This window comes from Callorhinus ursinus, unplaced genomic scaffold (genome assembly GCF_003265705.2).
Source record: "Callorhinus ursinus isolate GAN/ISIS: 27379988/994484 unplaced genomic scaffold, GSC_fseal_2.0 scaffold4, whole genome shotgun sequence".
NCBI classification, from domain to species: Eukaryota; Metazoa; Chordata; class Mammalia; order Carnivora; family Otariidae; genus Callorhinus; species Callorhinus ursinus.
In genome coordinates, this window is record NW_027397066.1 from 54,791,808 (window position 1) to 54,817,349 (window position 25,542).

General features: G+C 37.8%; 1 protein-coding gene across 1 annotated transcript in view; it reads right to left on the bottom strand.

Moving 5' to 3' along the window:
- Positions 1-3,281: 3,281 nt before the first annotated feature.
- LOC112836037 (transmembrane protease serine 11F) overlaps positions 3,282-25,542 on the bottom strand; it is a 111,780-nt gene continuing 89,519 nt past the window's right edge. The window contains exons 4-10 of the mRNA XM_073891254.1: positions 19,902-19,969; positions 18,144-18,307; positions 15,645-15,683; positions 11,426-11,627; positions 7,626-7,885; positions 5,575-5,717; positions 3,282-3,440 (exon numbers count right to left, since the gene is read on the bottom strand). Of these exons, the coding sequence (XP_073747355.1) occupies positions 3,282-3,440; positions 5,575-5,717; positions 7,626-7,885; positions 11,426-11,627; positions 15,645-15,683; positions 18,144-18,307; positions 19,902-19,969 (1,035 nt within the window). The remainder of the gene's footprint in view (positions 3,441-5,574; positions 5,718-7,625; positions 7,886-11,425; positions 11,628-15,644; positions 15,684-18,143; positions 18,308-19,901; positions 19,970-25,542) is intronic.

Genomic DNA, 25,542 nt, shown 5'->3' on the forward strand with positions numbered 1-25,542 from the left:
ACACACACACACACACACACACACACACACACACACACACACACACACAATTTTTTTTTGCAAGGAGAAACATTGGATTGGCAACAATCTAATTCCAGTGACTTCTAGAACTGCAACGTTCTTGGCTAGTGACACCTACATAACTCAGATGAGAGTAGTGGGGAGAAGACTAGACTAGCCAAGGCTTATTTTTCATTTTCATGACTGCCTGAAGGGATGCCTTAGACATATCCCCTCTCCCTCAAACAAACATATTAACAAAGTGACAGCCTCATTCAGTTGAAAAGGGTAGATTCCCATTAATATATTTTTGTCCCTATCGTTGTGGAATTATGAATTTCACTGAGAGATGGTTAAATATTGCAAAAATTTTGGTCGTCTTGCTCTAGCATTAAAAACTAATGCTTTAATTCTCATGGCACCCCAATTCCATCAGGATTCTAAAGGGATTATGTGCTATATTGTTTACTGTCAGCTTAATGGATTTGACCTGTCTCTTAAAACAATGTATCAAACAAATTGTAGTTTTGTGTGTGTGTGTGTGTGTGTGTGTGTGTGTGTGTGTGTGTGTGTGTGTGTTTAAAGATGCGAGTATTACTATAACATTTACAACACAGGAGGCAAAACCAGGTTTGCTTTTTTTTTTTAACCACAATATTTTTGCAAAATTCACAAGGCAATACTATTGATAAATAAAAATGTCAACACTGTAAAAAAAAAAGCCCTTTTTTACAATCTAAATGTATTTGCACCATCATCTGTACTGATAACAGTTTACAATAATACACTTTGTATTTTTTAGCAGGCTTTAAACATTCTTTGACTTTTCAACTTCTTATTCAACAGGAAAGCCTCACAACAATGCCATGAGGTAGATCATTTAATGTCCTATTTGGTAGAGGTAAAAGGTATTGCATGATTCCTATAACACCACTTAACAGGTCAGATATCAAACTAAATATAGGACATATAAATCCTGTTTTAAAAATCTACTTTTCCATTTCTCAGATTTATTTATGGCCTTTTGTATTTATTCTTCTCATTTGTGTTTAAATGTCATTGAACTGAAATGAGCACTGAATTATTTAAGTCAGTGTACATTTTCACAGATACTTAGCAAAAAAGCTATGGGTCTTATGAAATGTAAATATGGTTACACAAAAGCACATATTCATTGTTACAGAATTTACATAGTAGAAATTTATTTATTTCGTAGACAGATTTGTTTTCCTGTTTCTACCAAAGACTGTGTTTAGCTTTAATATAAAAAGGTCTGTCTTCAATCAAACACACCTTAAATTTGCTAAATATTCTCCAGAAAGCTTTGGGTGTTTCTCTGCATATAGAAGGAAGTGTAAACATTTAAGTTTTTACTCTGCTTTTTCTATTGATATTTAGTTATTAGTAGTCATCAACTCAGAAATTTGGTGACATTTTCTTTTTAAAAAGAAAGTGTATATGGATGATCTTTTGTGTCTATTATATCTTAATATTAAGACGTAAATAATAACTAGGAAATTTTTAAAGTTATATTTATCTTGTTTACATATATTGCGCTAAACCCACATACACATAAATTAACAAAACTTTGTCATTAAAGAAACAGAAAGGCTAGATTTTTCTCTGATAAATCAGAACAAATCTAGCACTTGAGGTCTCACATCTGCATCCTGAAGATGAATACTCCTGCATCTCTGTAGTCACAACCCTGGTGACAGATGACCATGCACCTGCAGCTGTGTCTATGAGCAGACATAGTCCCAAATAGATTGAGATATCAAAAATGATTTTGAAAATCTAGTAAATCACTTAGGGATTTCTTATAGTGTTATTTAAGCATTCTAAAATCAATTACATGAATTTAAAGAAGGAATAATTTTTAAAAATTATATGGTTTTTGGAGTCCAAGGCACATTAATAATAATTTGTAGTAGCTAGTCCATATTGAGATACTGTGTGCAGACACTGTTCCAAGTGCTTTACTTTTATGAATACATTTAATCCTCATAACAACCATATGAGGTAGATACTATTTTTATTCCTATTGTGGAGATGAAAGTGCTAAGAGATGTTAAGAAACCTGTGCAAGGACACATAGTTCATATGGATCAGAGCCAACATTTCAGCTTGGGCAGCCTGGTTCCAAAGCTTGTGCTCTCCACCACTAGACTCTGGGCTGTATTTAAGCCCCAAAGTCACTTACTCATTTGACAAATTAAGTTAATTTATCTTAAGGCTCACAGAGGCTTTCCTTTCCTCCGTATACAGGAAACATCCATGCAGTGCTTAATATATGTGAGGTACTGTTCTAAGTGCTTATACAAGTCAATTATCCCAACCTGTTAAATATCTGACCTGTCAGAGAGCTGAGGACTTACAAAAGCACCAGTTACCATCTGCTGATATAGATATTTCTAAATAAATAACTGGATAGCTCATTCCACCAAAAATCTGAGGAGTGTTTTCCCTGCTGTTAATCTTTTGAAAGCAACTCTGTTTGCCTATGTCCCATCAGTTCTTTTTTTCTTCCTTGTACACATGGAAAAATGCTCCCAAGATTCTTCTTTTTTCTTCTTTCTGGCCTAACTTCAATTGATATATGGATGGCAAGATGCTGTTAAAGAATAAGTCAGAAATGCTTCTTAACAATACAACATGCATCCTGAAGCTAGTTCTTGTGTGTATAACAATATTGCCAGTAAGTTCAGATACACTCAAACATGTTTTAAATGGCAACTCTTCTTGTTAATGATAATCCTTTGTATTATTATTTACAAACCCAGGTTGGAGTTCAAGGTATATTGTAAATCCATGCTTCTCCATTCTAGCCATTGAATGTCCAGCCATCAGTCCTAGAATGTTGAAGCTCTGAATTCTCAGGGAGTGATATTTTGCAACAAGAGTCACAGGTGCTTCAGGTTATTATATATAAGTTTTTGGCAGCCCTAGCAGCTCCTCATATACTGTGAAAAATGATGTTCCTTGTCTTTCATTGGGGGAAACCATTTATAAATACTCATCTTATTAGTAAGTATCACAGTTTCTCTTGTGAGTGAGGAGTTGGTGTTATTGCCATTTGCTATGTTTTCCTCCCTCAGGGTAGAGAAAGAGTTCAGTCACTTGTATGCAAAGACCACCTTGTGATATTAGATTGGTCTGAGTCAGAGGATTTCTTGACATCCAGAAAAAGCACGGATCCAAACCACATGACTATAAATAATATACAATATGCAGGCATTTCAGCTTCGTGTGCCATGGATATAGTTCATAGGCAATTCACACTAGATACCAGTCTTTGAGGCAATCCATTCTCGATACTGAGTCACTCTGGTGTAGACCCCGGGTTTTTTGGGAAGAGCACATGATTGTCCCCAACTTACTATACCAACTAAGTACCAGATGTCATGATTATCATAAACCAGCGGCCCACCAGAATCGCCCTTGAGAAAAAACAAAAAAATATTTAAAGTTATTAACTCTAGTTTAATTTAGGAGGAAAGTCATTGCAATCATCTCCCTTCCACAGGAAAAAAAAAATTGGTACATGGAGTAGGCAGCCAGACTAGAGATAGATGATATAATGTTTCTCTGAATTGAGTTAAAATTTTGTCCCAAACATTAAAATGCATTGTTTTCTAGAAAGGCTAAACCTTATTCACATGGAATGGTTACATTATTTATGGTTCAACATCCTTGGATTTTTTTTTTGTTAGTTTGATTAGACACTTCATGCATGGTTTAGTAAGTATGTATATGAAATATTAAATATGAAGTTAGCATTTGCAAGCATAGGTGGAAAGTTTGGTGATCTCTAAATACTGTTAGCTAGACTCTATACTATAGATCGATTCTTGGTCTCCTTGTCTTTCGTGAACCTAACTCTAATTTAAGCTTGCTTGCTTAATTTTATATAAGCTCTCTTAAATCTGTTTTGGAACAAGGACAATTAAGTAAATAAACAGATATACATGTAGAGGTTGAGAGTGTGGTCTTGGTAGTTGAACTGCTAAGTTTCAGGACTAGCTCTATTAATTACTGGCTGTATGAATTAGGGTAAGTTATTTCTCTGTGCCTCTTCCACCTCATTCATTTATTCTTTTATCAACTACTTATTGAGTTCCAACTATGTGTCCCAGGCATTTTGGTGGGCATTGAGGATTCAATGATGACTGAAAGTGAATGGTCCCCATACTTATAAACTTGAAGTTTAGGTTATAAAAACAATATTAAAGCCCATGAATAAATGCAAAGTGACAACTATGATAAGTGCGATGGAAACATACTCAGGGGAATGTGACTGGTCAAGGAGGTCAGGGAAGTTTTTCCTGATGAGATGTAATTCAGTTGATATCTAAAGGATTTAGACATGAAAAGGAAGGTGGGGATATAACATGTTCTAGGCAGAGGAAATGGCACTGCAAATGCTCTGTGGCATGTAGGAGCCTGGCATACGCAAAAGTCTGGAGGAAAAAAAAAACGAGGACTGAAGGGAAGACAACAATGGGGCAAATGGTGTGTGATGAGGCTCGAGAGGTCAGGAGAACAAGCCCTTGAGGAACCCTGTGGGTCTTTCTTAGAAGTTATATTTTCCATCTTAAGACTGTGTTAGGTAATACAGTAGTAAATCAGATAGACCCCCCCAAAATCTGTAACTTCATGAAGTTTATATTCTAATTTAGTGGGAGAGACAGACAATAAACCATCTAAATAAAATATATTGTATACTGGATGGTGATAAAAGCTAAAGGGCAAAATAAAACAAAGGACACAATCTACATACGTGTGGCTGTATAAGTTCAGGGGGTGAGGAATGACAGGTTGGGCAGTAGCATAGAGAGTGTGGCCTAGGGAGCAGGAATAGCTTGAGATGCAGGCAGGAAGGATTGAAGATAGTTGTTAAATAGGAAGATTTAGGGAATTAGTATTTTTGGAGATGCAATAATTTTTGGTGACAAAGCTCAAGATGTGACCCTAGAAATGATGACTGAGAGGAAGCAAAGATCACTTGGGGTTAGAAGGTCTAGGAACTAAGAGTCCAGCATTTCAGTGGGTCAGTGTTAGTACCACAGGCTTGGGATGGAGAGGAAACCTGTTTCAAGTGTCAAGGTCATTGAAGAGTGAGAGGGACAAAGAGAGAGACTTGGAGGCCAAGGGATGAAAACAAGATGCATGAGAGATGATGACAAAGCTGAATAAAGTGGTTTTCAGAGGACAGGTTTCTCTGTCTTTTGTTTCCAATTTTGTTTAAGAAAATAATAGAACAGAAGAGTAATTGTTTGAACCAGAAATAGGGAGCAATAGACTTTAATCTCCTAATTTGTAAAATAAGCATAATAATAACACCTCTTCAAATTCACTATATTAAATTAAATATTATATATAACGTGCTTAGCACTTGGCTTGGCATACAGTAAACACTCAATACAAGAATTTTTAATATTATGATATTAAATAAACTGAATTCTTCGTGAATTGGATGATTTTTTTTTCCTCTCTTAGGGGAAATATATGCCATGCTAGAAATAGCTAATGGAAATGTTCTTTTCCAAGTTTTGACCTTGACTTTGGACTTACCTTACATGCGTCTACTTTTCCTTCCATGAATCCAGCACATAGCATTCCTGAAGTGATCAGGCCATCATATACATCCTTTCTATTACATACATTAGTACTTATGGTTTCCACCCTGGCTTGCCGAAGTTTATTTTGTGTGGGTCCTATTACACAAACATACACATACAAACAAAAAAATGCGTTCTTTGAATATAACTGTATTTAAAACATGAAAAACAAATATGTTGTGTATTCCTAGGAACAAAAGCACAAAAACAAAAGATTACTTTATTAACATTAATTATAATTCATTATTGCCTAATTTATGTTCTGTTTCATAAATGCCTAAATGCAAGGAACTATAAACATACATACCCCAATATTATATCATATTTGTGAATCTTCAAGTTATTAGAACCCCTACAACTATATGTAATAGTCTGTGTATACACCTTTTTTTTCATGAGAAGAGGGTTCACCCCGCTCATCTTGACCAACTGGTACCCTTTTCGTATAAGAAAATCAAGGCTCAGAGAAGTATATTTATTTTCTGAAAGATATTCAAGCAGAAACCAGTGCATGAGCTGCACAGCGCTACTTGCCCTATTCTATGCTGTAGTGTGTTATTTAGGGATGTCTTAAAGCATGGGAAACAGAACCAGTGCCCAAGATATGCCAGCAATCTGATGCCAGTATGGAGCAAGGCTGGAGGTTATGAAAAGGAAAGGAAGTAGCTTAAGACTCCAGATTGAAGCTGTTGGTGAGTAGTCTTAAACTAGTTATAAGGGCAGAGAACATGAAAGGAGACTTATAACAACATCTCACAAAGTCCAGTTGGACAAGCATGGGGCATTTGGGAAATTTTACATATAATAGAGTTCTGTCAAGTAAAGAAAAGCCAGGGGTGCCTGGGTAGCTCAGTCGGTTAACATTTGCCTTCAGTTCAAGTCATGATCTCAGGGTCCCGCATCAGACTCCTTGCTCAGCAGGGAGTTTGCTTCTCCCTCTCCCTCTGCCCCTATCCCCTGCTCGTGTTCTCTCTCTCTCAAATAAATAAATAAAATCTTTTAAAAAAAGAAAAGCAAAGGGAAAAAAAAAAGCCAGATTAAGATATATTAGCATTTTTCTCTTGCTTTCTTCAGGATGATCTTTGACAGAACCTTAAACATTTCTTATTTCCCACTTTAAAACATTCAATTAATCTCTCTCTTTAGAGTGGAATGTGCTAATAACTAGAAATCTTATAGATTTATAGAACTGGTATCTTTCAACCACCCAGGAGGTGAGACAGATGAAAATAAACATATGTTAAATTAACTAACCAAAATGAAAATTCTCAAAACATTCACAAAACACTTTTAAGCTTATAATCATCAGAAATCCTCACTAAAATGAGGAAACACTTAGACAAAAAAAAAAGAGAGAGAGAGAGAGAAAGAATGAAAGAAGAAAGCTATCATTGGGGATTAGGGTGCCTGGGTGGCTCAGTTTGTTAAGCGTCTGACTCTAGGTTTTGACTCAGGTCACGGTCTCAGGGTTGGAGATCGAACTCTATGTTGGGCTTTGCGCTCTGTGCAATCTGCTTAAGATTCTCTGCCTCTCCTTCTCCCTTTCTCCTCACCTCTGCCCCTTCTCCCACTCACATGCATGCTCTATCTCTCTAAAATAAATAAATAAAAAAAATCTTTTTTAAAAAGCTATCATTAAGATTGTGATCTGAAGTATATGCTAACTAGGAGTTTCTACATCTGGGAAATGTACAATTTAGAAAAATTTATTCTCTTGTAGCCCCATAGTATTTTGTCCCTTCTTGTAGCACCTAAAACAGTCTGTTCTTTTCTTCTCTATTAACCTCTCCCCTTTCTCACCACTGCTCCAATTAATTGTGAACTCAAGGAAAGGGACTTGATTCCTTTTACTTTTTTAACCCACAGCTTCCAGTTCTGCCCTGGGCCATACGCGCTGGAGGCATCAACATTATTTTTATGAAAAGTCTGAAAAGGGATTCCCTAGGACAGCTCGTTAGAGATCAAGATAAATTTGTGCTAAGTATATTAGGTTGAACTACTCACCATCATCTACAATGGATCCGAAACCTGTGACAAATACACTTGTTTTAGGTGGCAACTTTAGAGATGAATCTGGAAGGCAAACTCTCTGTACTGTATTTGAAAACTCAACTCGAGTAGTAAGCTGCGCCAAAGCAATGTCATTTTCGTTTGTTTCTCTGTGGTAGTTTTCATGAAGGATAATTTTCCCCAGGCTTCGTTGCACTGCAGGTGGTGTGATCATTGTACCAAAAGTAGCAATCCATTGACTTGGGTCTTTATTTCTGAAAAAAATTAAAGGGTAAGGTTTGTGATGTTTAACTGCATCCTTTAAAAGAGACTGAGATTGTATTTCTCCCACCTATTGGGACTATGCTCCTGAAAAATCTCCCTGGTGAGAGAATTTACAATTGTTGGCCTTATGGCAAATAGAGTTTAAAATATTAATGAGACAAGTGAGTGTATGAAAGCCCTTAAAAATATTTTACATCCGCTAAAACTAAAAAGAGCACAGCAACTAAATGGAATTCTCATGCTTTTTTGGATTAATAATTGTAATTGATATAAAGAATCGCCAATCTTTTAATTCCTTGTTTGTTAAAAAGGTTCTCTTTCTTCTATAATTTCAGTGAAACGTGTAGAAATTCATTTTGATTTGTTTTGGATAAGGTAGATACTAGGAGGCATTTTTCCCTCTGTATTAGACACTCCATCCATTCTTACTTTATGACTCATCTTGTTTACTGTGTCTTACTGTGATCTTTGACACAAAGTGTAACCTTCCCTGCTTCACAAACCCTTATGTGTCCACGGGTTTGTACAGGTTTGTTTCTCTGCCCTCTGCCCATACACTGTCCCCATAGTCAAGAGCAAAGCAGATCTAACTCAATGTCATGCTGTTAGAGGCTCTCCGCCACCCCTGCCTCCCCTTCCCCACCCTTTGATCTGGCCTGGTCAGTCCCCCTTAGTATTTTTGAGGCTCTGCCTCCACACAGAAGCTTTCCTCTCCCACAAGCTTCTATCACAAGCAAATTCTATACAGTCCTATTATTTCTTTACCTCCCTGTTCTTCCCCAAAGCCCAGTTCTGTTTTGCTAACTATCCCTGTGAAGAATGACTAGAAATATATAGAAACTTGAAATTGTCTATGTAAAGGAAAATTACATAGAAAGAAATCACACAGAGAAGAATTCGTAAGGGGGTTTCCTTGTTCATGCAGGATTACTGTGTTGGTGAATCATGAACTTTTAAGTGTAGTGAAAAACCTGAAAGATCAGTGATTTTCAAAGTATTCTGCACTGCCTCAGGGACGAGCAGGCCTGGCATATGTGGGCGTGAGAGGAGGAGAGGGCGTGGGCACCACAGGGACCTGGAGATGGGGAAGGCTGTTTTACTTATTTATACTTTAAAGGAAGGTTTTATTTGATGCAGAAATCTTAGGGCTGAAGCATTCTTTTGAAAACTGGAATTCTGGAAGATACAAAGAAATATATGACTTCAGTCCTACTACTCTAATTGAGTAGATCAAGTAGAAATACCCTATCCCGTCATGCACTGTCCACCAGAAAGGGAACCTCATGGAATAGTCTAATTCAATCGATGCTTTATGGAGAAAGACACCGAGACTCAGAAGTTAAATGGCTTGCCCAGGTGAGTGATACATCGAGTGGGTTAGTGTCAGAGAGAGATGGCCTGCGATTCTTGACATGCTGTCAGGAACTTTGTCCCCACCCACACTGTTGCACGAAGACTGGGATCATTTTACATGGACATAAAGGTGCTAAGATTTGTCTTAAACACAATTTTTAAAACTACACTATTTCTGTAAAAAAATACACTTACAAAAATTTCAAAGTTATTTGGGTAATTGTGATATAATCTTCAAAGTACACTGTATTTTTTCCTTCACAACAGTATAATGCATTGTGCAATTAAACGGAATTATATCACCCCCAAAATTGAGCCCTTTCTCTCCAAGATCATCACCTTTCCCAACTATTTTGAATTATCACTATTGGCATAAAATAAGCTCTAATAGGTGATAGATAGATGATAGATAGATAGATAGATAGATAGATAGATAGATAGATAGATAACTATCACATTTTTTAAAATCCTTCCTTTGAGTCCACAACCACCATTAACTGTCAAATTTCTCTGCTCCCATTTATTTAAAAACTCCTTGAGGGGCGCCTGGGTGGCTCAGTCGTTAAGCGTCTGCCTTCGGCTCAGGTCATGATCCTGGGGTCTTGGGATCGAGTCCCACATGGGGCTTCCTGCTTGGCGGGAAGCCTCCTTCTCCCTCTGCCACTCCCCCTGCTTGTGTTTCCCCTCCCGCTGTCTCTGTCTGTCAAATAAATAAATAAAACCTTAAAAAAAAAAAAAAAAACCTCCTTGAAAGTGGTATCTAAACTCACGGTATCCAAGTCTTTCTTCTATTCTCTCTTGAATTTGTTCCTGTCCCTGTCATACCACGAATACTGATTTCTCTTGTCAAGGTCACCAGTTATCTCTACTTTATCATACTCAGTGGCCGATTCCTGTTAGGTCTGTTGTCACACAGAGACTGCACTGGGCCTGCTGCGACGTATACTTTAATCACTGTATCTTACTCTCTTTACTAGATATTAATAAATTGACATTCTGGGTTTATTTATGTTTAATTTATGTAAACAGAGGTCAGTTATAAACTAAAATGGATGACACTCTCCAAAACAAGTGCAAAGATTGGAGGACTATGTGATCCCCCAAAATCAGAAAGCCTTAAGTTAGTGGAACTCAAGTTCCCCTAAGGCAGAATGCTAGTTATTCTGAGGATTGTAAATGTATGTTAGGAAATCCTTTTTTTCTTCTCTAGTGAGAGAGTGACAATCACCTTAAATTCCTCAGGTCATTCTCATTACACCTCTACCTATAAAGAAAGGTGTAGGCACCTTGGAACCATTTGGGTGTTACCCTTGGAAGAATGGTCAAGCGTCACCTCATATTACCAAGCACAGTTTTCTCTGAAAGGGAGTGTGAACAGTGCCACTGGCCAGAGCTTTGTTTGGAGCTTTTGTCTTTTGAGAGTTTAAAAGGAACCTCAGGGAGGAAAGACGGTGTGTGCTTGATCTCTTGGGGCAACAGGGTGCCTGGGTAGGTCCATGTATGTGAATGGACACAACTGAGTCTTAAAAGCTATAGCTGTGGAAGCCCAAGCAGCGCACTCCTGTCAGGTGCTATAAAACCAGTCTTCCATACAGTGGGGGCTGTGGGACAGGTGGCAGGTCCCTCCTGTCATCTACACACCTCTCTGGACCCCACAGCCCACATGAGTTCTTGAAGGAAGAGCTCTAAGAGTGATACCCTTCATTTTTTTCTTATTTATGAAGTGATGGTGGATGTTGACACAGGGAGGATAGAGGGGTTAATCAGGGAAAAAGAATGTTAACAGAAGCAGCTGAATTTTCTCCTTGAGCATGTGGAAGAGTTTATACTTGTTATGTGTATAACAGTCAGTCTTCACCAAAATAATACTATAATAATACTAATACTAAGATACTTTATGAGATAGTAAGAAAGAGAACACTAGTGTCATGACAATATAGGAAAATATGTGCTAGGAGCCATAAGAGTGATACAAACCAAACATCATAAATGTTGAGAAAAGAGAGAGGGGAGTGCATGAACAAGGTGTAGAGTAAGCATAATGCATTCCGAAGGCAGAGCAGGATCCATTCTGAATGGAGTAGAGGAGAAACTGGTGAGCTGGACTCTTCCAAGCGCTGAATGGGTGACAGTCGATGACCGGGCAAGGAAGACTCACAACAGCCCTGTGAACTTACTTGCGGAAGCAGTGAGCTGCTGTGAGCAGCCAGGTGTTACTGATAAGGCTGGCTCCGCACTGATGGCCTGCCCCTATGAGCTGGAGGCTGACCTGCCATGGCCACTCCCCTTCCAGAGCAGTTTCCCTCCCTTGGACAATCCTTTCAGTAGAAGAGGATGCTGGTAAAGGCATGTTTGAAGGTGTCATCCTTATTCCACAGCCTGTCACAGAAATATATGTTAGCTTGTTTTCATGAAAAGGAGGAGAAAAAGAGCATATGCTGATTTGCATTGGGTGCAGATGTTTGGCAGTCCATTGTGCCTTCTGTTTTTATCCCCTTCCTAGGACTCAGTGTCTGAGGTTAGTCCATAGGGGTCAACCTGATCCTGTTGAGGTTCAAAAGAAATACTGACTAACAGGTCAAGGCATCCAGTCTGGGAATTAACTTCTCTCTCTATTAAGCATATATGGATAGATAGATAGATAAATCATTTGTTGAGCATTAAAAATATATAGATCCTTTGCTAAATGTTTTAGATTTTATTTATAGCAACACACTTTTCAGATGAAAAAACTGAGCCTTGGAAAGAGAACTTAAATTGCTAGAGGTCACCCAGCTGGTAAGTGACATAAGGTTAGGAGGATCTACATCAAAATTTGTGTTCTTGCTCCTGAGCCCAGGACTGAATGCAGTTCATGATTCCCCCTTGACATGAATTTATACATTGTCGTTGCAAGCCCTGAATTTATTTTTTTAAAGATTTTATTTATTTATTCGAGAGAGAGAGAGAGAATGAGAGATAGAGAGCACGAGAGGGAAGAGGGTCAGAGGGAGAAGCAGACTCCCTGCCGAGCAGGGAGCCGGATGTGGGACTCGATCCCGGGACTCCAGGATCATGACCTGAGCCAAAGGCAGTCGCTTAACCAACTGAGCTAACCAGGCGCCCTGCAAGCCCTGAATTTAAACAGTCTTAACAATGACCTTTTTTTGGTTTTCTAAAACTTTAAAGTCTAGTTTCTAAAAAAAATTCTGATTCTCTGACAACAAACCCCCAATTTGTTAGAGTTCAAATCAACCTCCATAAGACTTGAAGGCATATTGATATGTTTTATTGATGTGACTTTTATTTTTATTTTTTTATTTATTTGTTTAAAGATTTTATTTAATTATTTAAGAGAGAAAAAAGCAGTGAGGGGGGTGAGGGGTAGAGCAGAGGGGGAGGGAGAGGGACAAGCAGAGTGTGCTGAGCCCAGAGCTTGATGTGGGGTTCCATTTCATGACCCTGAGATCATGACCTGAGCCAAAATCAATTCAGATACTTCATTGACTGAGCCACCCATGTACCCTTATTTTTATTTTTTTTAAAATAAGCTCTATACCCAATGTGGGGCTCAAACTCATGACTCCAAGATCGAGTGGCATTCCTTAACGACTGAGACAGATAGGAGCCCCTATTAATGTTCCTTTTAATTATTTACATTTTTATTAAAAATACTAGTTTCTTTCAAAAAGGAATTTTTTTCAGAAACAGGTTAAAAATATATGTCTGAAATCATATTCATAGATTCATAATAATTCCCTCAGAATTAAATAGCTCTAGTTTAAAGTGACCATAACATTGAATAGATGGGATTTCTAGGTTAATATAGTGCCATATTGGTAGTGCCTAACACTTCCTCTCCCAACTTCCTCTTAAAATAGGCATAGAAGTAATACCAATATAAATAATATCTACTAGTTTTGAGCCAGGTCCTATATATAGTGTTACATATATTTTCTTCAATGTTCACAACAACTCTCTATGTTAGGTGTCATCCTCATATTGTAGATGGAAAATCTGTCTATGGTATTTTTCAAAGGCAAAGGGAGCAAAATCACCACAACTTACAGAAAGATGAGAAAAAAAGTTATAAATTCTGGTAAAAACTGCAATTTCCAACGGGGTTTGAAAACAACTTCTTGGACTACCCAAGCTCTAACCTGTGAACCAGAATTATGTGGAGAATCCTGGTAAGGTAAGCTTGACAAAGCCTTTGGCTCCCTGCTATTGTGATTCCCCAGCCCAGGAAATAAAGCTACACTGCACTTGTTCCTAGCCAAGCAGAAACTATGGTTTAAACCATCCCACTGTGACTCATAAACTCATTTCTTCCTCTGTATGTATGCAGAGGCCACATTTCCTGGCACACCATCCTATCACAAGTTACAGGAAAGATGAGAAGTTCTATGAAAACGTAGTTACTCCATGCAGTGGTCTGAATGTGAACCCCTCAAATTTATGTTAAAATCCCAACCCTTAGAGGTCATAGTATTAGCAGGTGGGGCCTTTGGGAGATGCTTAAGTCACCAGGGTGAAGCCCTCATGAATGGGATTAGTCTCTTATTAGAGTCTCCAGAGACATCCCTAGCCCCTTCTGCTCATGGTAGGATGATACTTTAAATCTGTGATTTGGAAGAGGTGCCTCACTTGAGGCTGGCACATGCTGACGCCCTGATCTGACACTTCCAGCCTCCAGAACTGTGAGCAATAAATTTCTGCTGTTTATAAACCACCCAGTCTATGATATTTGGTTACAGCACCAAGAATGGACTGAGATGCCTCATGAAAACTATTTAAACAGTGAAAGGAAGAACACTGGCATCAGTGAATGCTGCATTCGGTGGCGCAAACAGAAAGGTCAATGTAGTTTTCGGAAACTCTGCATGTTGGATCAGAACTTAAGCCTGAATCTAACTATATAGCATGGTTAGGGCCCCCCAAATCAGATGATATATAAACTCAAAAAACACATCTCTGAAAGTTATTTTCTACAAAAAATCTTAGGGCATTTGTTTGGTATCAGCCAAGTTGTGCAAGAAAACATGATCGTAATGTAAGGTAATGTAATGTAATGTAATCCAATGTAATGCAAAAGCAGCCAAACATAAGGGCGAAAATATGCAGTGAGGAGAGTACACATAAGAGCTGTCTGTGATTAAATAAAATTCAAGAAATCAAAGGCACATCATAGCAGATATAAAATCCACATGGAAGAAGAGAAAAAGTGACACCAGGCAACTGAGATAAGTGGTTTTGGGGATTACAGAATTGATAAGATCTTTCTGAATGCAGAGGAAAGTGATCCAAACTGGAGCTAGAAATAATGATTGATATGTAGGGCAGAAAATGGAATTCAAATAAATCATCTGTGTTCCTGAGGGAGGGAAAAAAAAAGAACAATTGGAATGGAAATCAATCATCAAATTTATAATGGAAGAACATTTTTCCAGAACAAGAAAAAAATAGGATACAGATTAAAACATTCATAACGTCTGGTCAAAATTCAGTGCAAAATATAATTACATCTCAATCTGCTGGCATAGGGTAAAGATTTCCTACATTCATCCCAGGACAATAAAAGGTAACCTACATAAGAATAAAAAACACAACAGTCTTAGATTTTTCCTCTACAACAAAACACTCATAGAAAATGGAATAATGTGTATAGAATTTATATGACCCAATGTATATGACCCAATATAGAATTTATATGACCCAGTGTATATGACCCAATAATCCTATAAGAAGTTGAGATAAAGGAAATGGAAGGGGGAAGGCAGAAAATGTACATGCCAGATATTTCAGCAAAAATGCAAGAAAACAGAAATTTTAACAGAAGAAAACTTAACTAGTTACCACTTTAAAACATTCTCTTGAATTGTGGGAGAATATTAAAATACAATATTAGAAAGATAGTTAGAAAACTTATAATATCAAGAATACTATGTAATTCTTTTTTTTTTTACTACATCCTGAAAATCATAAAACTTGAAATTGTAGGGGCATCTGGGTGGCTCAGTTGGTTCAGCGACTGACTCTTGATTTTGGCTCAGGTCATGATCTCAGCATCCTGGGGTCAAGCCCTGCGTTGGGATCTGTGCTCAGTGGGGAGCCTGCTAGAGATTCTCTCTCTCCCTCTGCCCCTCCCCCACTTGAACAAGCTCTCTCTGTCTCTCTAAAATAAATTTTTAAAAATCTTTAAAAAAAAAACCCTTGAAGTTGTACTTGGTGTAAATTTATAAATTTAAATGTTTTAAATATTAAAAATAAGCAGTAATAAAAACACCGAGTATTTGGTTTACAAAAACATAAGATGAGCAAAAAAGGCTTTATAAATTCTACTTCTAACTTTTCTGTGGCTTTTATTCATTATCTTTGCTATGAAATGGACAGTTCATTGTGGGTTTTGGAACTTACGGCTGTTGAGAAGATTCCTCATCTTTTTGCTGTCAATAGCTGGAATAAACAAAACATTGAATTAGTTGGTAGAAGAATATGTTCCTGTTTTTATGTGATTTTTTTTCAAATGGTCACTACAAGAAATGTTTATTACCCAAAGCATCCATTTTTCAAGAGGGTATAAGATTTTTCATAGCTAAGTAATATATACATAACTCTGATTTGATTTGGTCCAAAATGTATAATTTTACTTTAAAATGAAAAGAGAGCATTTTGTTGTTTTCTGATTTTTTCTATGAGATCTGAAAAAGAAATTAGAAAATTAGGAAAGAATGGTAAGGATAAATCATGTCCCTGATTGCCTTCTTGGGAGCTCCAGTATAATTCGAAGATGCAACCTTCAATTCCCATCACAACTGGTGCTCACTGTATTCGATGTACCAGCCAATGTGTGTCAAGCATATGCCTGATGGCCATTGCTGAAAGGGCAGCTCCAGGGAGCGAAGGGCATCACAGGCCCCTCACAGCCTGATTTCCATCCCTGGTCTACAAAGGATAGGAATTCACTCAGTGCAAGTTGATGGCCTTCTCTCACTGAGGATTCTTCCTCATGGTGAATATTGTAGTAGGTTGCAGCTCAGGCAGCAGGCACCAGAGACATGAAGAAGCTGACAAACAGCCAGTCCAGGAACCCCTCCCATACCACGTTATGCCTCCCTTCTGTGACATCTTTTTTCCCTTCAAATTTCTCTTCGTGTTCATTTATGTTTAGTTTCATTGCTTTTTTTTTTTTTTTTTTTGGTTTGGTGTTTGTTTTGTTTTGTTCATTTGGCAGAGAAAATAAAGAAGTATGTGATGATTTCCTCAGGATCACTGACCTCCCCAAGAGAGGGATGTGAGCCCCAAACACTACTAGAGGTTTCCTGGACATTTCACTTCTTATTTAACAGGAGATATGTATGTGGCGGAAGAAAATATTTGTTTATTGAGTATAGTCATAGAATAGAGTTATTCTGATATTAAAACAAACCTATGTAATAAAAATTCAGTGTGCATGACCAGGAAGTCTGAAAAATAATTTTTTAAAAAAATTGTAAAAATTATTTTTAAAAAAATTCTAAAAAACCCCATTTAACATGTTTTTTATGATGGATATGTTAGCATAAATGATCATGCATTAGGGACAATTATATTATCAGAAATTGAAATTTAATTTGAGATTGCCTTTTGTAGAATATTGAAAAATATGCTTTACTTTGGAATATAATTAACACTTAAGGTAGACACCATTCTCTTCATTATTTCTAATTACTTCATGAAAGTTGTCATTAATGTGTGCAAGGATTCTATCTCAAAATGGATTTTGAGTATTTTCCTGATTTCTAACAACAGAGAAATTACCTTTAGACAATCTTTTTCTTAAATTCATGGATGCTTCGAGGGGAAAACTTTCCAGTCCAAAGGGCAAGCCTTATTTCTTGGTAATAAATCAGAAATAGCTGCCCTTGAAGTACTTAATCAGAACAGTGAACACAACTGGAATACCTATTGTGTGTGAGATTTACAGGTTAGTGTTTGGGGGGCGGGGTAAGGAACTAAGAAGGCACAGTACCTGACCTTGAGACTTAACATTTGAAACACATTATTATGCCTCTCAGCTTGGATTCCAACTAGCTGTGAGGTAGTTTTAATTTCTTAACATTTTGACCTCATTTTCTTCTACTTTTGGGGAAAACCGAAACTTTTCCGATTTCGTTTTGTGAGGAATAAATGACGAAATGAATGAAACATCGTTTTAAGTTGGAAATAATCTAGAGAACCTCTTCATAGATCATGTCAACGGTTCGTCCTCCAGGGGTAAACCTTCATAAGGATGTTTGTTTCCCTGATACTGTAGAAGCTAACCCTGGGAACTGACCCGTAAAGATCTCTGGGAGTCGTAACACCTGTACTTTAGTTTTGGCCCCAAGGCTGGCTAGTCCCATGTCTTATATTTTCCTTGAGTCTCAGCTTCCTTAAAATGGCAGAAAATAATACCTACCCTCTCATGCTTTTGAAAAGATCCAACACGGTATATGGGAAAAAACTTAGAAACCTTAGCAAGGGCACCTGGGTGGCTCAGTTGGTTAAGCGACTGCCTTCGGCTCAGGTCATGATCCTGGAGTCCCGGGATCGAGTCCCGCATCGGGCTCCCTGCTCGGCAGGGAGTCTGCTTCTCCCTCTGACCCTCTTCCCTCTCGTGCTCTCTATCTCTCATTCTCTCTCTCTCTCAAATAAATAAATAATAAAAATAAAAAAGTAAAAAAAAAGAAACCTTAGCAAAAGCCCTAATCAAATATGAGAATAAATTCCTAAAATTAAACTTTGCCTTATAGTGAATTTTTATTTTAGCTTTATTCCACACTGATATGTGTATGTCAGTGGTGAAGTCTTAAAACGGGAGAAGATACTGACCTAAATTCTTATGAAAAGTAAAGAGGAATACAAGGGAATCACAAAGATGGTAAAAGGACTTACATGTGAGTGTAAAGGAAGGTTTGTTTATAGTCAAAGGCAACTGTTTTGTCTTCAGACTTTGATATAAAATCCTTTCAATTTTTTTCTTGATTCGCTCAACACTATCAGTAGATGGGTATCGAAACATGAGCACCATAAGAATTTTCATGCCGTGTTCATCTGGACTGAAGAGCAAAAAAGCAGATAAAGCCACCTCTCTAATCATTAGCTATTTTTACCTATTAAGATTCACACTAAATTTTAAAAAACAATGGATGAAATATGTGTACATCAAATTTCTAAATTATCTCAAGAAATACTGGCTCAGATATGTAGCTGAAAAAAATTGTTCTTGCTCTTTACTTAACTCATAGCCTGCGAGGGGAGGGTGGGAGAGGAGGAGATGTCCATGAAATCATGCTTTATATACACTTAAACAATCTGCTTTTCAAGACATTCTGAACCATCATAACCAACATCATTTTTCAGTACTGGTATGGCAGAGACAATGCTTTGTGTTCATGAAACCCAGTTACCTTTTCCTCCTGAGCACAGAGCTAGATATCATTTCCTGGCCTCCTTTGCAGTTTATCGAAACTCGAATGAATTCTGGACAATGGAACGTGGGCAGAAATGATGCACCCTACCTCCAGCCTGGCCCCTGACACCTCCCATACTACCCTCCATGCTTTCACTCTTCCCGTGTTTGCCAACCAGATGCTGAAGATCCAGTAGGCAATTCCATTCCACATCTCTCCCAGCACCCATGTCCTTGCTGCCACTCCCGACTTTTTGGACTATTCCATGGAAATGAAGTAAACCTTTATTGTATTAAGTCATTTATTTTGGGGGATTTGGTGGTCAGTTAATACGTATTTGATAAGTGGATAATTAGAGAAAGCACTTATTAAAGGAAATCTTTTGATAGAGGGGTCACATATTATACTATAATGTGTACGTTTAGAAAGCCTCTAGTTGACGTTTGAGGATGAATTTAACCTTAAAACAGATAAAGAATCAAAGAAGGAAGGAGAGAGGGATGGAGGGAGAAAACAAAGTAAGGAAGGAACAAAAATAGAGAGCAGGAGAGAAGAAAAGGCAGGGGCTCCTTAACCACATGTATATGTACTCTACCATCAAGAAGTGAAGCAGACAAATAAGTATTACAAATACTTATATTTGTATATTGATTGATAGCCACAGAAAAAGTTTAAAATTTTTCATCAAAATAGGCAGAAAACGATATATTATTCCAGCAAATGCCAAGCATTTTGGACATCATATAAAAAGTACATTCGAGATGGATTCTGATAATTTATTTGAGTCTCTTGCAACAAGTATATGTTCAATTTATGCATATTGCCTTTTATCAGAACATAAAAATGAAAAGGTATTAGAAATAATAAAAATCCAGTGGCATTAAAGAAAAACCTTATTGCAGAGAAAGTCATCATCTGTTGTTGTTGGATAGGCTTAGAATGAGGATAATCAAGAAGAGCTGGCCTACATTCTACCTAGCCCTGAGCTGAAAGGAGCAGGTGTGTCACCAGGGCCATTCCTCCCCTTCCAATGTCTAATAACTGACATTGCCTCTTGACATAGAGGACTTTACATCTTCCTATCGTAACTGGGAAATGTGTATGCAGTATAAGCTGCACTGCTCAGGATTTATGAAATCTCTGTGTTCCTGCAAAGATTTGCCTGGAGAAGCTGGTCAGTCATGTTGATGGAGTGCTTCTTAAGGGTACTGGTTTGAAGTTGCAAACTAAATTTACATACCTCAGTTTGATAACATGAGATTTGATAAACCGACCCCCTCCAGAAGAACGTCGAAATATCCTAGACATCTGGTTAGAAAAATTAAATGAGAGAAGTATTAGTCAAAAGAAAAATGTTACTCCTTGTCTTTTCTAGAGAGTTGAGGCAAAGACAATTTCAGTTTATTCCCAGATTGGAACTGGTTTATCATAGTGGTAAGACTAAAAGAGGTTCTAATCCTTGCAGAAACGAATAACCTTAACAAAATTGTGCAATTTTGTCAAGCCTCTGTAAAACAGGATAATAAGAGTATCCACCTCACAGAGTTGTTTTGAAGATTAAATGAAATAATGTTCATCACACACTTCACACCTTGCTGGGTGTAAACTATTGATGATGTTCATTTTGATTATTTTCAAATTAATTTAAGTATCTGTGCTATTTTTAAAGGCAGCATCTTCATTTTTAATTTAATTCAATTTAATTTAATTTAATTAGTTTATCTTTTTGAGAGGGAGAGAGAGAGTGAGCCCATGCAGGGTAGGGAGGGGCAGAGGGAGAGGAAGAGGGAGAGAATCCCAAGCAGGCTCCATCCCCAGCGAGGAGCCTGATGCGGGGCTGGATCTCACGACCCTGAGATCATGACCTGAGCCAAAATCAAGAGTTGGACACTCAATCGACTGAGCCACCCAGGCACCCCAGCATCCTCACTTTTAAGAAAGCCCACCCTAAATTTGTCTTATTCCCAAATATGGAAACTAGTCCACTATTTGTATCAACTCGTTTCTTTCTTAAATTATTATCCCATCACTAAAGATTTGACACAATAAGTGACAATACGTGTCCTTTGACTCTGACACCCTCACTTGTTAGTCACCTTTCTGTGGCAGGCAAGCTTTCACAACTGGTACCAGCTTTGGGAATAAGTTTCACCACACTCCATACCATCAGCATTTTATTACTCGGCTTTTCCAGCCTGAGCCATTGAAGGATTTGGATGTTCAGTGAGCTGATTTCCTGGAACCTAATTCTCAAAAGACTGTTGAGGCAGTGCCTCACAGTAAAAAGCACTGGACTAAGAGTCAGAAATGAGAAATCACAGGTCCACATAAGTTTACATAAGGTCCACCCCCTGGTAAATCTTGCCCTGCCCCCAATACTACATCCTCTGGGAAGGGGGAATATTGCCTCCCTCCTCACAAGATTTCTCCCTCTCCCTGACTCCTTTAAACTAGTAACACTGTTCAGTAGATTTTTTCAACTAAATATTGAATCTCCCTTCCTTCCTCCAATTCCACTGCTATGGTCTGATATCAGCTCCTGAGAAACTTGTGCCTGGGCCTGTGCAGTATCCCCTCACTGGCACGTTTCTGTGATTCTACTCTGTCCTCTTTCCTCTCAGTTGTTCCCCCACAATGCTACCAACCAGGGTGATATTCCTAAAGTGCAAATCTGAGTATGTTATGCTCCTGCTTCAAGCCCAATGTCTCCGTCAGTGTGAGCTCCATAATCTTATGCCTTCATTAACCCTTGCCCCACCTCCACCTTCAAAGCCCATTTTCTTTTTGAAAGATTTGTTTTTTTGTTTTTTTTATTTTATTTTATTATGTTACGTTAATCATCATACATTACATCATTAGTTTTTGATGTAGTGTCCCATGATTCATTGTTTGTGTATAACACCCAGTGCTCCATTCAATATGTGCCCTCTTTAATACCCATTTTCTTATCTACTGAATGACTTACTCTTTCCCAATCCCACTCGACTGGTTCATACCTCTGTGGCTTTGCACATTCATTTCTTCTTCCTACAATACACTTCTTTCCTCTGGCAATTCCTTTAATGACAATTCTGTTACCATCCAGACACTCCAGGGACAAATAAGTTATCTTTGACTTGCCCTCCTCAAAGTTCAACACTCCTTTATTTGGGCCACCCCAGCATCTTGCACATGAGGCTGTTATAGTGTTTATCATACCAGTTCACAGCTGTGCCTTTCCCCCTCTAGACTGTGAGCTGGGGAGGGTGTCTGATCCATCTTTTTATCTTCAGTGTTTGGAACACTGCCTGGCCCACAGTAAATCTTCAGTGCAGGGTTGAATAAATCCGTGAATGAATAAATGAATTAAGAATCAACAATAAGGTAAAGGGAAGAAGATAATAACACACTGTTTTGTTTTATCTGCAGATCATGTTGCCAGGTATAAATAGAAATCCATGGGAATCTAAAGCAAAGTGGGAGCCAGGAGACTCCAGTGGTGACCCCCTTTTGTATGGTCATTTCAGGGTTTGGATCACTTTTGAGTTATGTCACTTATGATTTCACTAAGTTTCTCTGAGCTCATTTTATTTCCATATCTCAGGGAACAGGGAGAAAACCTGATGTTAAGGTCTCCAGCACTTTATATAAATGTCCTCTGAAATTCTGAACTGTGCACATAATGGCATTTGGGGAAAGGATCAGGATTCTGTCATATCAGAGTATAAGAAAGTGGTAAGAATCTATTCAAACTAAAATGTGATTATTAGCAAGACTATCATTCCCTGAGGAGTCGACCTCTGTTTTAAAAATGGGTAGATTCTGGTACAGTATGGTATGTTATGACCACTAATAATAGCTTACATGTACTAAGTTCATACTACAAGGTATGCATTGAGCCAATTCCTTTGTTTAAACCTTATGCCACCTTAGGAGTAAAGTATTTTTTTAATTCTTATCAGCTTCATTTTAAAGATAAAGAAACTGTGTCAGGACATTTGCCTAAGGTGGCATAGAAAGTGCTGGTTCTGGCATATAAACTCAGGGAATCTGGTGTTAGATCTTGTGTTCTTAATTATATTAAGTGACATTGACAACCCTTATATACTTATATACCTGATGACAGATGTTCAGGTTGGTTGTGGGTAGAGAGTCCTGGGGCAGGAAATCCTTAAAGAAGACCTCAGATACATCTTTTATTCCCTGAATCTAAACCTCATAAAAGATCATCTCTTGGGAGGTTGCTTTTTTTCTGCTTCTGAAAAACTGTTCCTTTTTGGACACCTAATCATCACTGTAAGCAATTTCTGGAGAAAATTAACTTACTGTTTATATTTTTCTGCTGAGAACTCAATAATATTATATTTAGTCGAAATTACAAAAACTAATTGTATCCTTCCTTTTTCATGGTTGAAACCTGAGAATAGATTTTTTTTTAGAGATTATTCTGCTTAAAACAAGATAGAGTCTAAGGCTAAAATGGGAAAAAAGTCACCTTAAAATCAGATCCCACTTGGAGTCCTTGGTTTGTACTCCAGCATCAAAAACCAAAATGACATGTTTAAAACAATACTTGTGACTCTGACTAATAATACATCCAGTTACTATCTTCTGCAAGCTTGAGCTTGTACCTTCCCTCTGGCTGGGAACTGCATGCAGATTAAGTCCTCATGAAAGATCAGTAGTTACTGGATGCCAGCTAGGGAATCCCTTTCCAGGTCCACCCATGAAAATAAGTCAGGCAAGTTCTGCAGATTTTCTGCTACTGTCAGGAGAATATGTAACAACAGAGGGTGGATGCACCAATAAAATATATCCCTGTCCCTTTCCTCTCCAAGAAAACTTCCTGCTAGTTCAAAGGGATTTTTCCTTCCTCCGAACTCCTAAAATACTTTTTGTTCACATCATATATATCTGACAATTATATCCTGTACTGTGACAGCTCTCATATTGCCATATTATCTTGTTATCTAATCTATCTTGTTTGCATTCTTTTCCATGTACAGACTTTCATACATAAACTATATTGTAAACTCCAATAAGTCAATAGGAAAAAGACAATTATCATGTGGTTTCACTCATATGAAGAATACAAGAAACAGCACAGAGGATCATAGGGAAGGGAGGGAAAAATGGAATGGGAAGAAATCAGAGAGGGAGACAAACCATGAGAGACACTTAACTATGGGAAAGAAACTGAATGTTGCTGGAAGGGAGGTGAGTGGGGGGATGGAGTAACTGGGTGACGGGCATTAAGGAGGGCACGTGATGTGATGAGCACTGGGTGTTATATGCAACTGATGAATTACTGAACTCTACATCTGGAACTAATGATGTTCTATATGTTGGCTAACTGAATTTAAATTAAAAAAAACTCCAATAAGGAAGAGACTGTACTATTTAGATCTTGGCATCCTTCACAGTCTTGCACAAAATAAGTGTACAATAACATTTTCATTAACTGATTGATTCTCCAGCTGTGGTTAATCATAAACAACATTGTGAAGAAAAAATGCCAGCTTTTGCATCTCTTCATGACTCTTTCACTATATTCTGTCTCCTTCCTTTTTTTCTCATTTATTTATTCACTTAATGTAATTGATTAGGAATATTCTACGTTTAAGGCACTATGATAACACTGGATAAAAATTAGGAAGCAAAAAGTTGTTGTCCCTGGACTCATAGACTAGAGGGATAGACAGTAATCAACAAAGATAAATTAATTTCAAGAGGCAACTAATATAGTAAAGTAATATAGGATAATGGCTGGGGTTCTATAATAAGTAAGGGTTCTCCAAGGAGGGACATTTAAGTGATATCTGAAAGATCAGATGGAATAAGCAACAAAAAGAGTAAGATCATGGGACAATCTTCCAGGTAGAAGGAACAGAATGTGCAGAGCCTCCAAAAAGAAGGCCAATATGGTTTGAGAACAGTGAGCAAGGAGGAGAGCCAGAGCATTAAGTTCCTTGGAGGACTTCATAAAAAGCTGGGATTTTATTCTAAGTACATTTGGAAGTCACTTATGAAATTTTAAGCAAAGTAATATATATGTTTTTAAAAGATCATCTGGTTGCTATGTACGTAAGATATTAGAGGGGCTTGAGTGGAAGCAATGATTATGGTGAGCTGCCTATATGAGGGATCGTATTAGCTAGGTTTAAGATGGAGACGGTGAATTAGAAGTAGAAACATCATTTGTGAATGGATTAGACATGAGGATAAGAGAGAATAGTATTCTAGCAACTAGATGGACAGTGACATCATTGGCTGAGTGGAAAAAAAAATAGGAATTAGAGAATGAGAAAGGGAACAACTTTTAAGAATTGGATTTAGAGGGTGCCTGGGTGGCTCAGTTGGTTAAGCGACTGCCTTTGGCTCAGGTCATGATCCCAGGGTCCTGGGATCGAGTCCCACGTCAGGGACTCCCCCTGCTCTGCAGAGAGCCTGCTTCTCCCTCTGCCTCTGCCTCCCACTCCCCCTGCTTGTGCTCTCTCTCTCTCTGTCAAATAAATAAAATCTTTAAAAAAAAAAGAATTGGATTTAGATATAACATCAAGAGGCCTATGAGAGAGCCAAGTGGAAATGTCAAGTAGACCACTGAATGCACAAGTCTAGGGTTCAGAGATATTTGGGTTAGAGATTAAAATTTTAGAATTAGGTTATTGTATATTCATCAGTACTATTATGGAAAATTGTCTTTTCCTGCTTCAGTTAATACCTGAAAACATGTGAATATAGAGTAGATGTAAGTTGTGTCATCTGCCATGTGGAGAAAGCCTAAAGACATTGAGCCTCTGAATCCCACTATACCTGAAGTCAAATGAATCTCTAGATTTTCCCAACAATCTTCCCTCCTTCCTTCCTTCCTTCCTTCCTTCCTTCCTTCCTTCCTTCCTTCC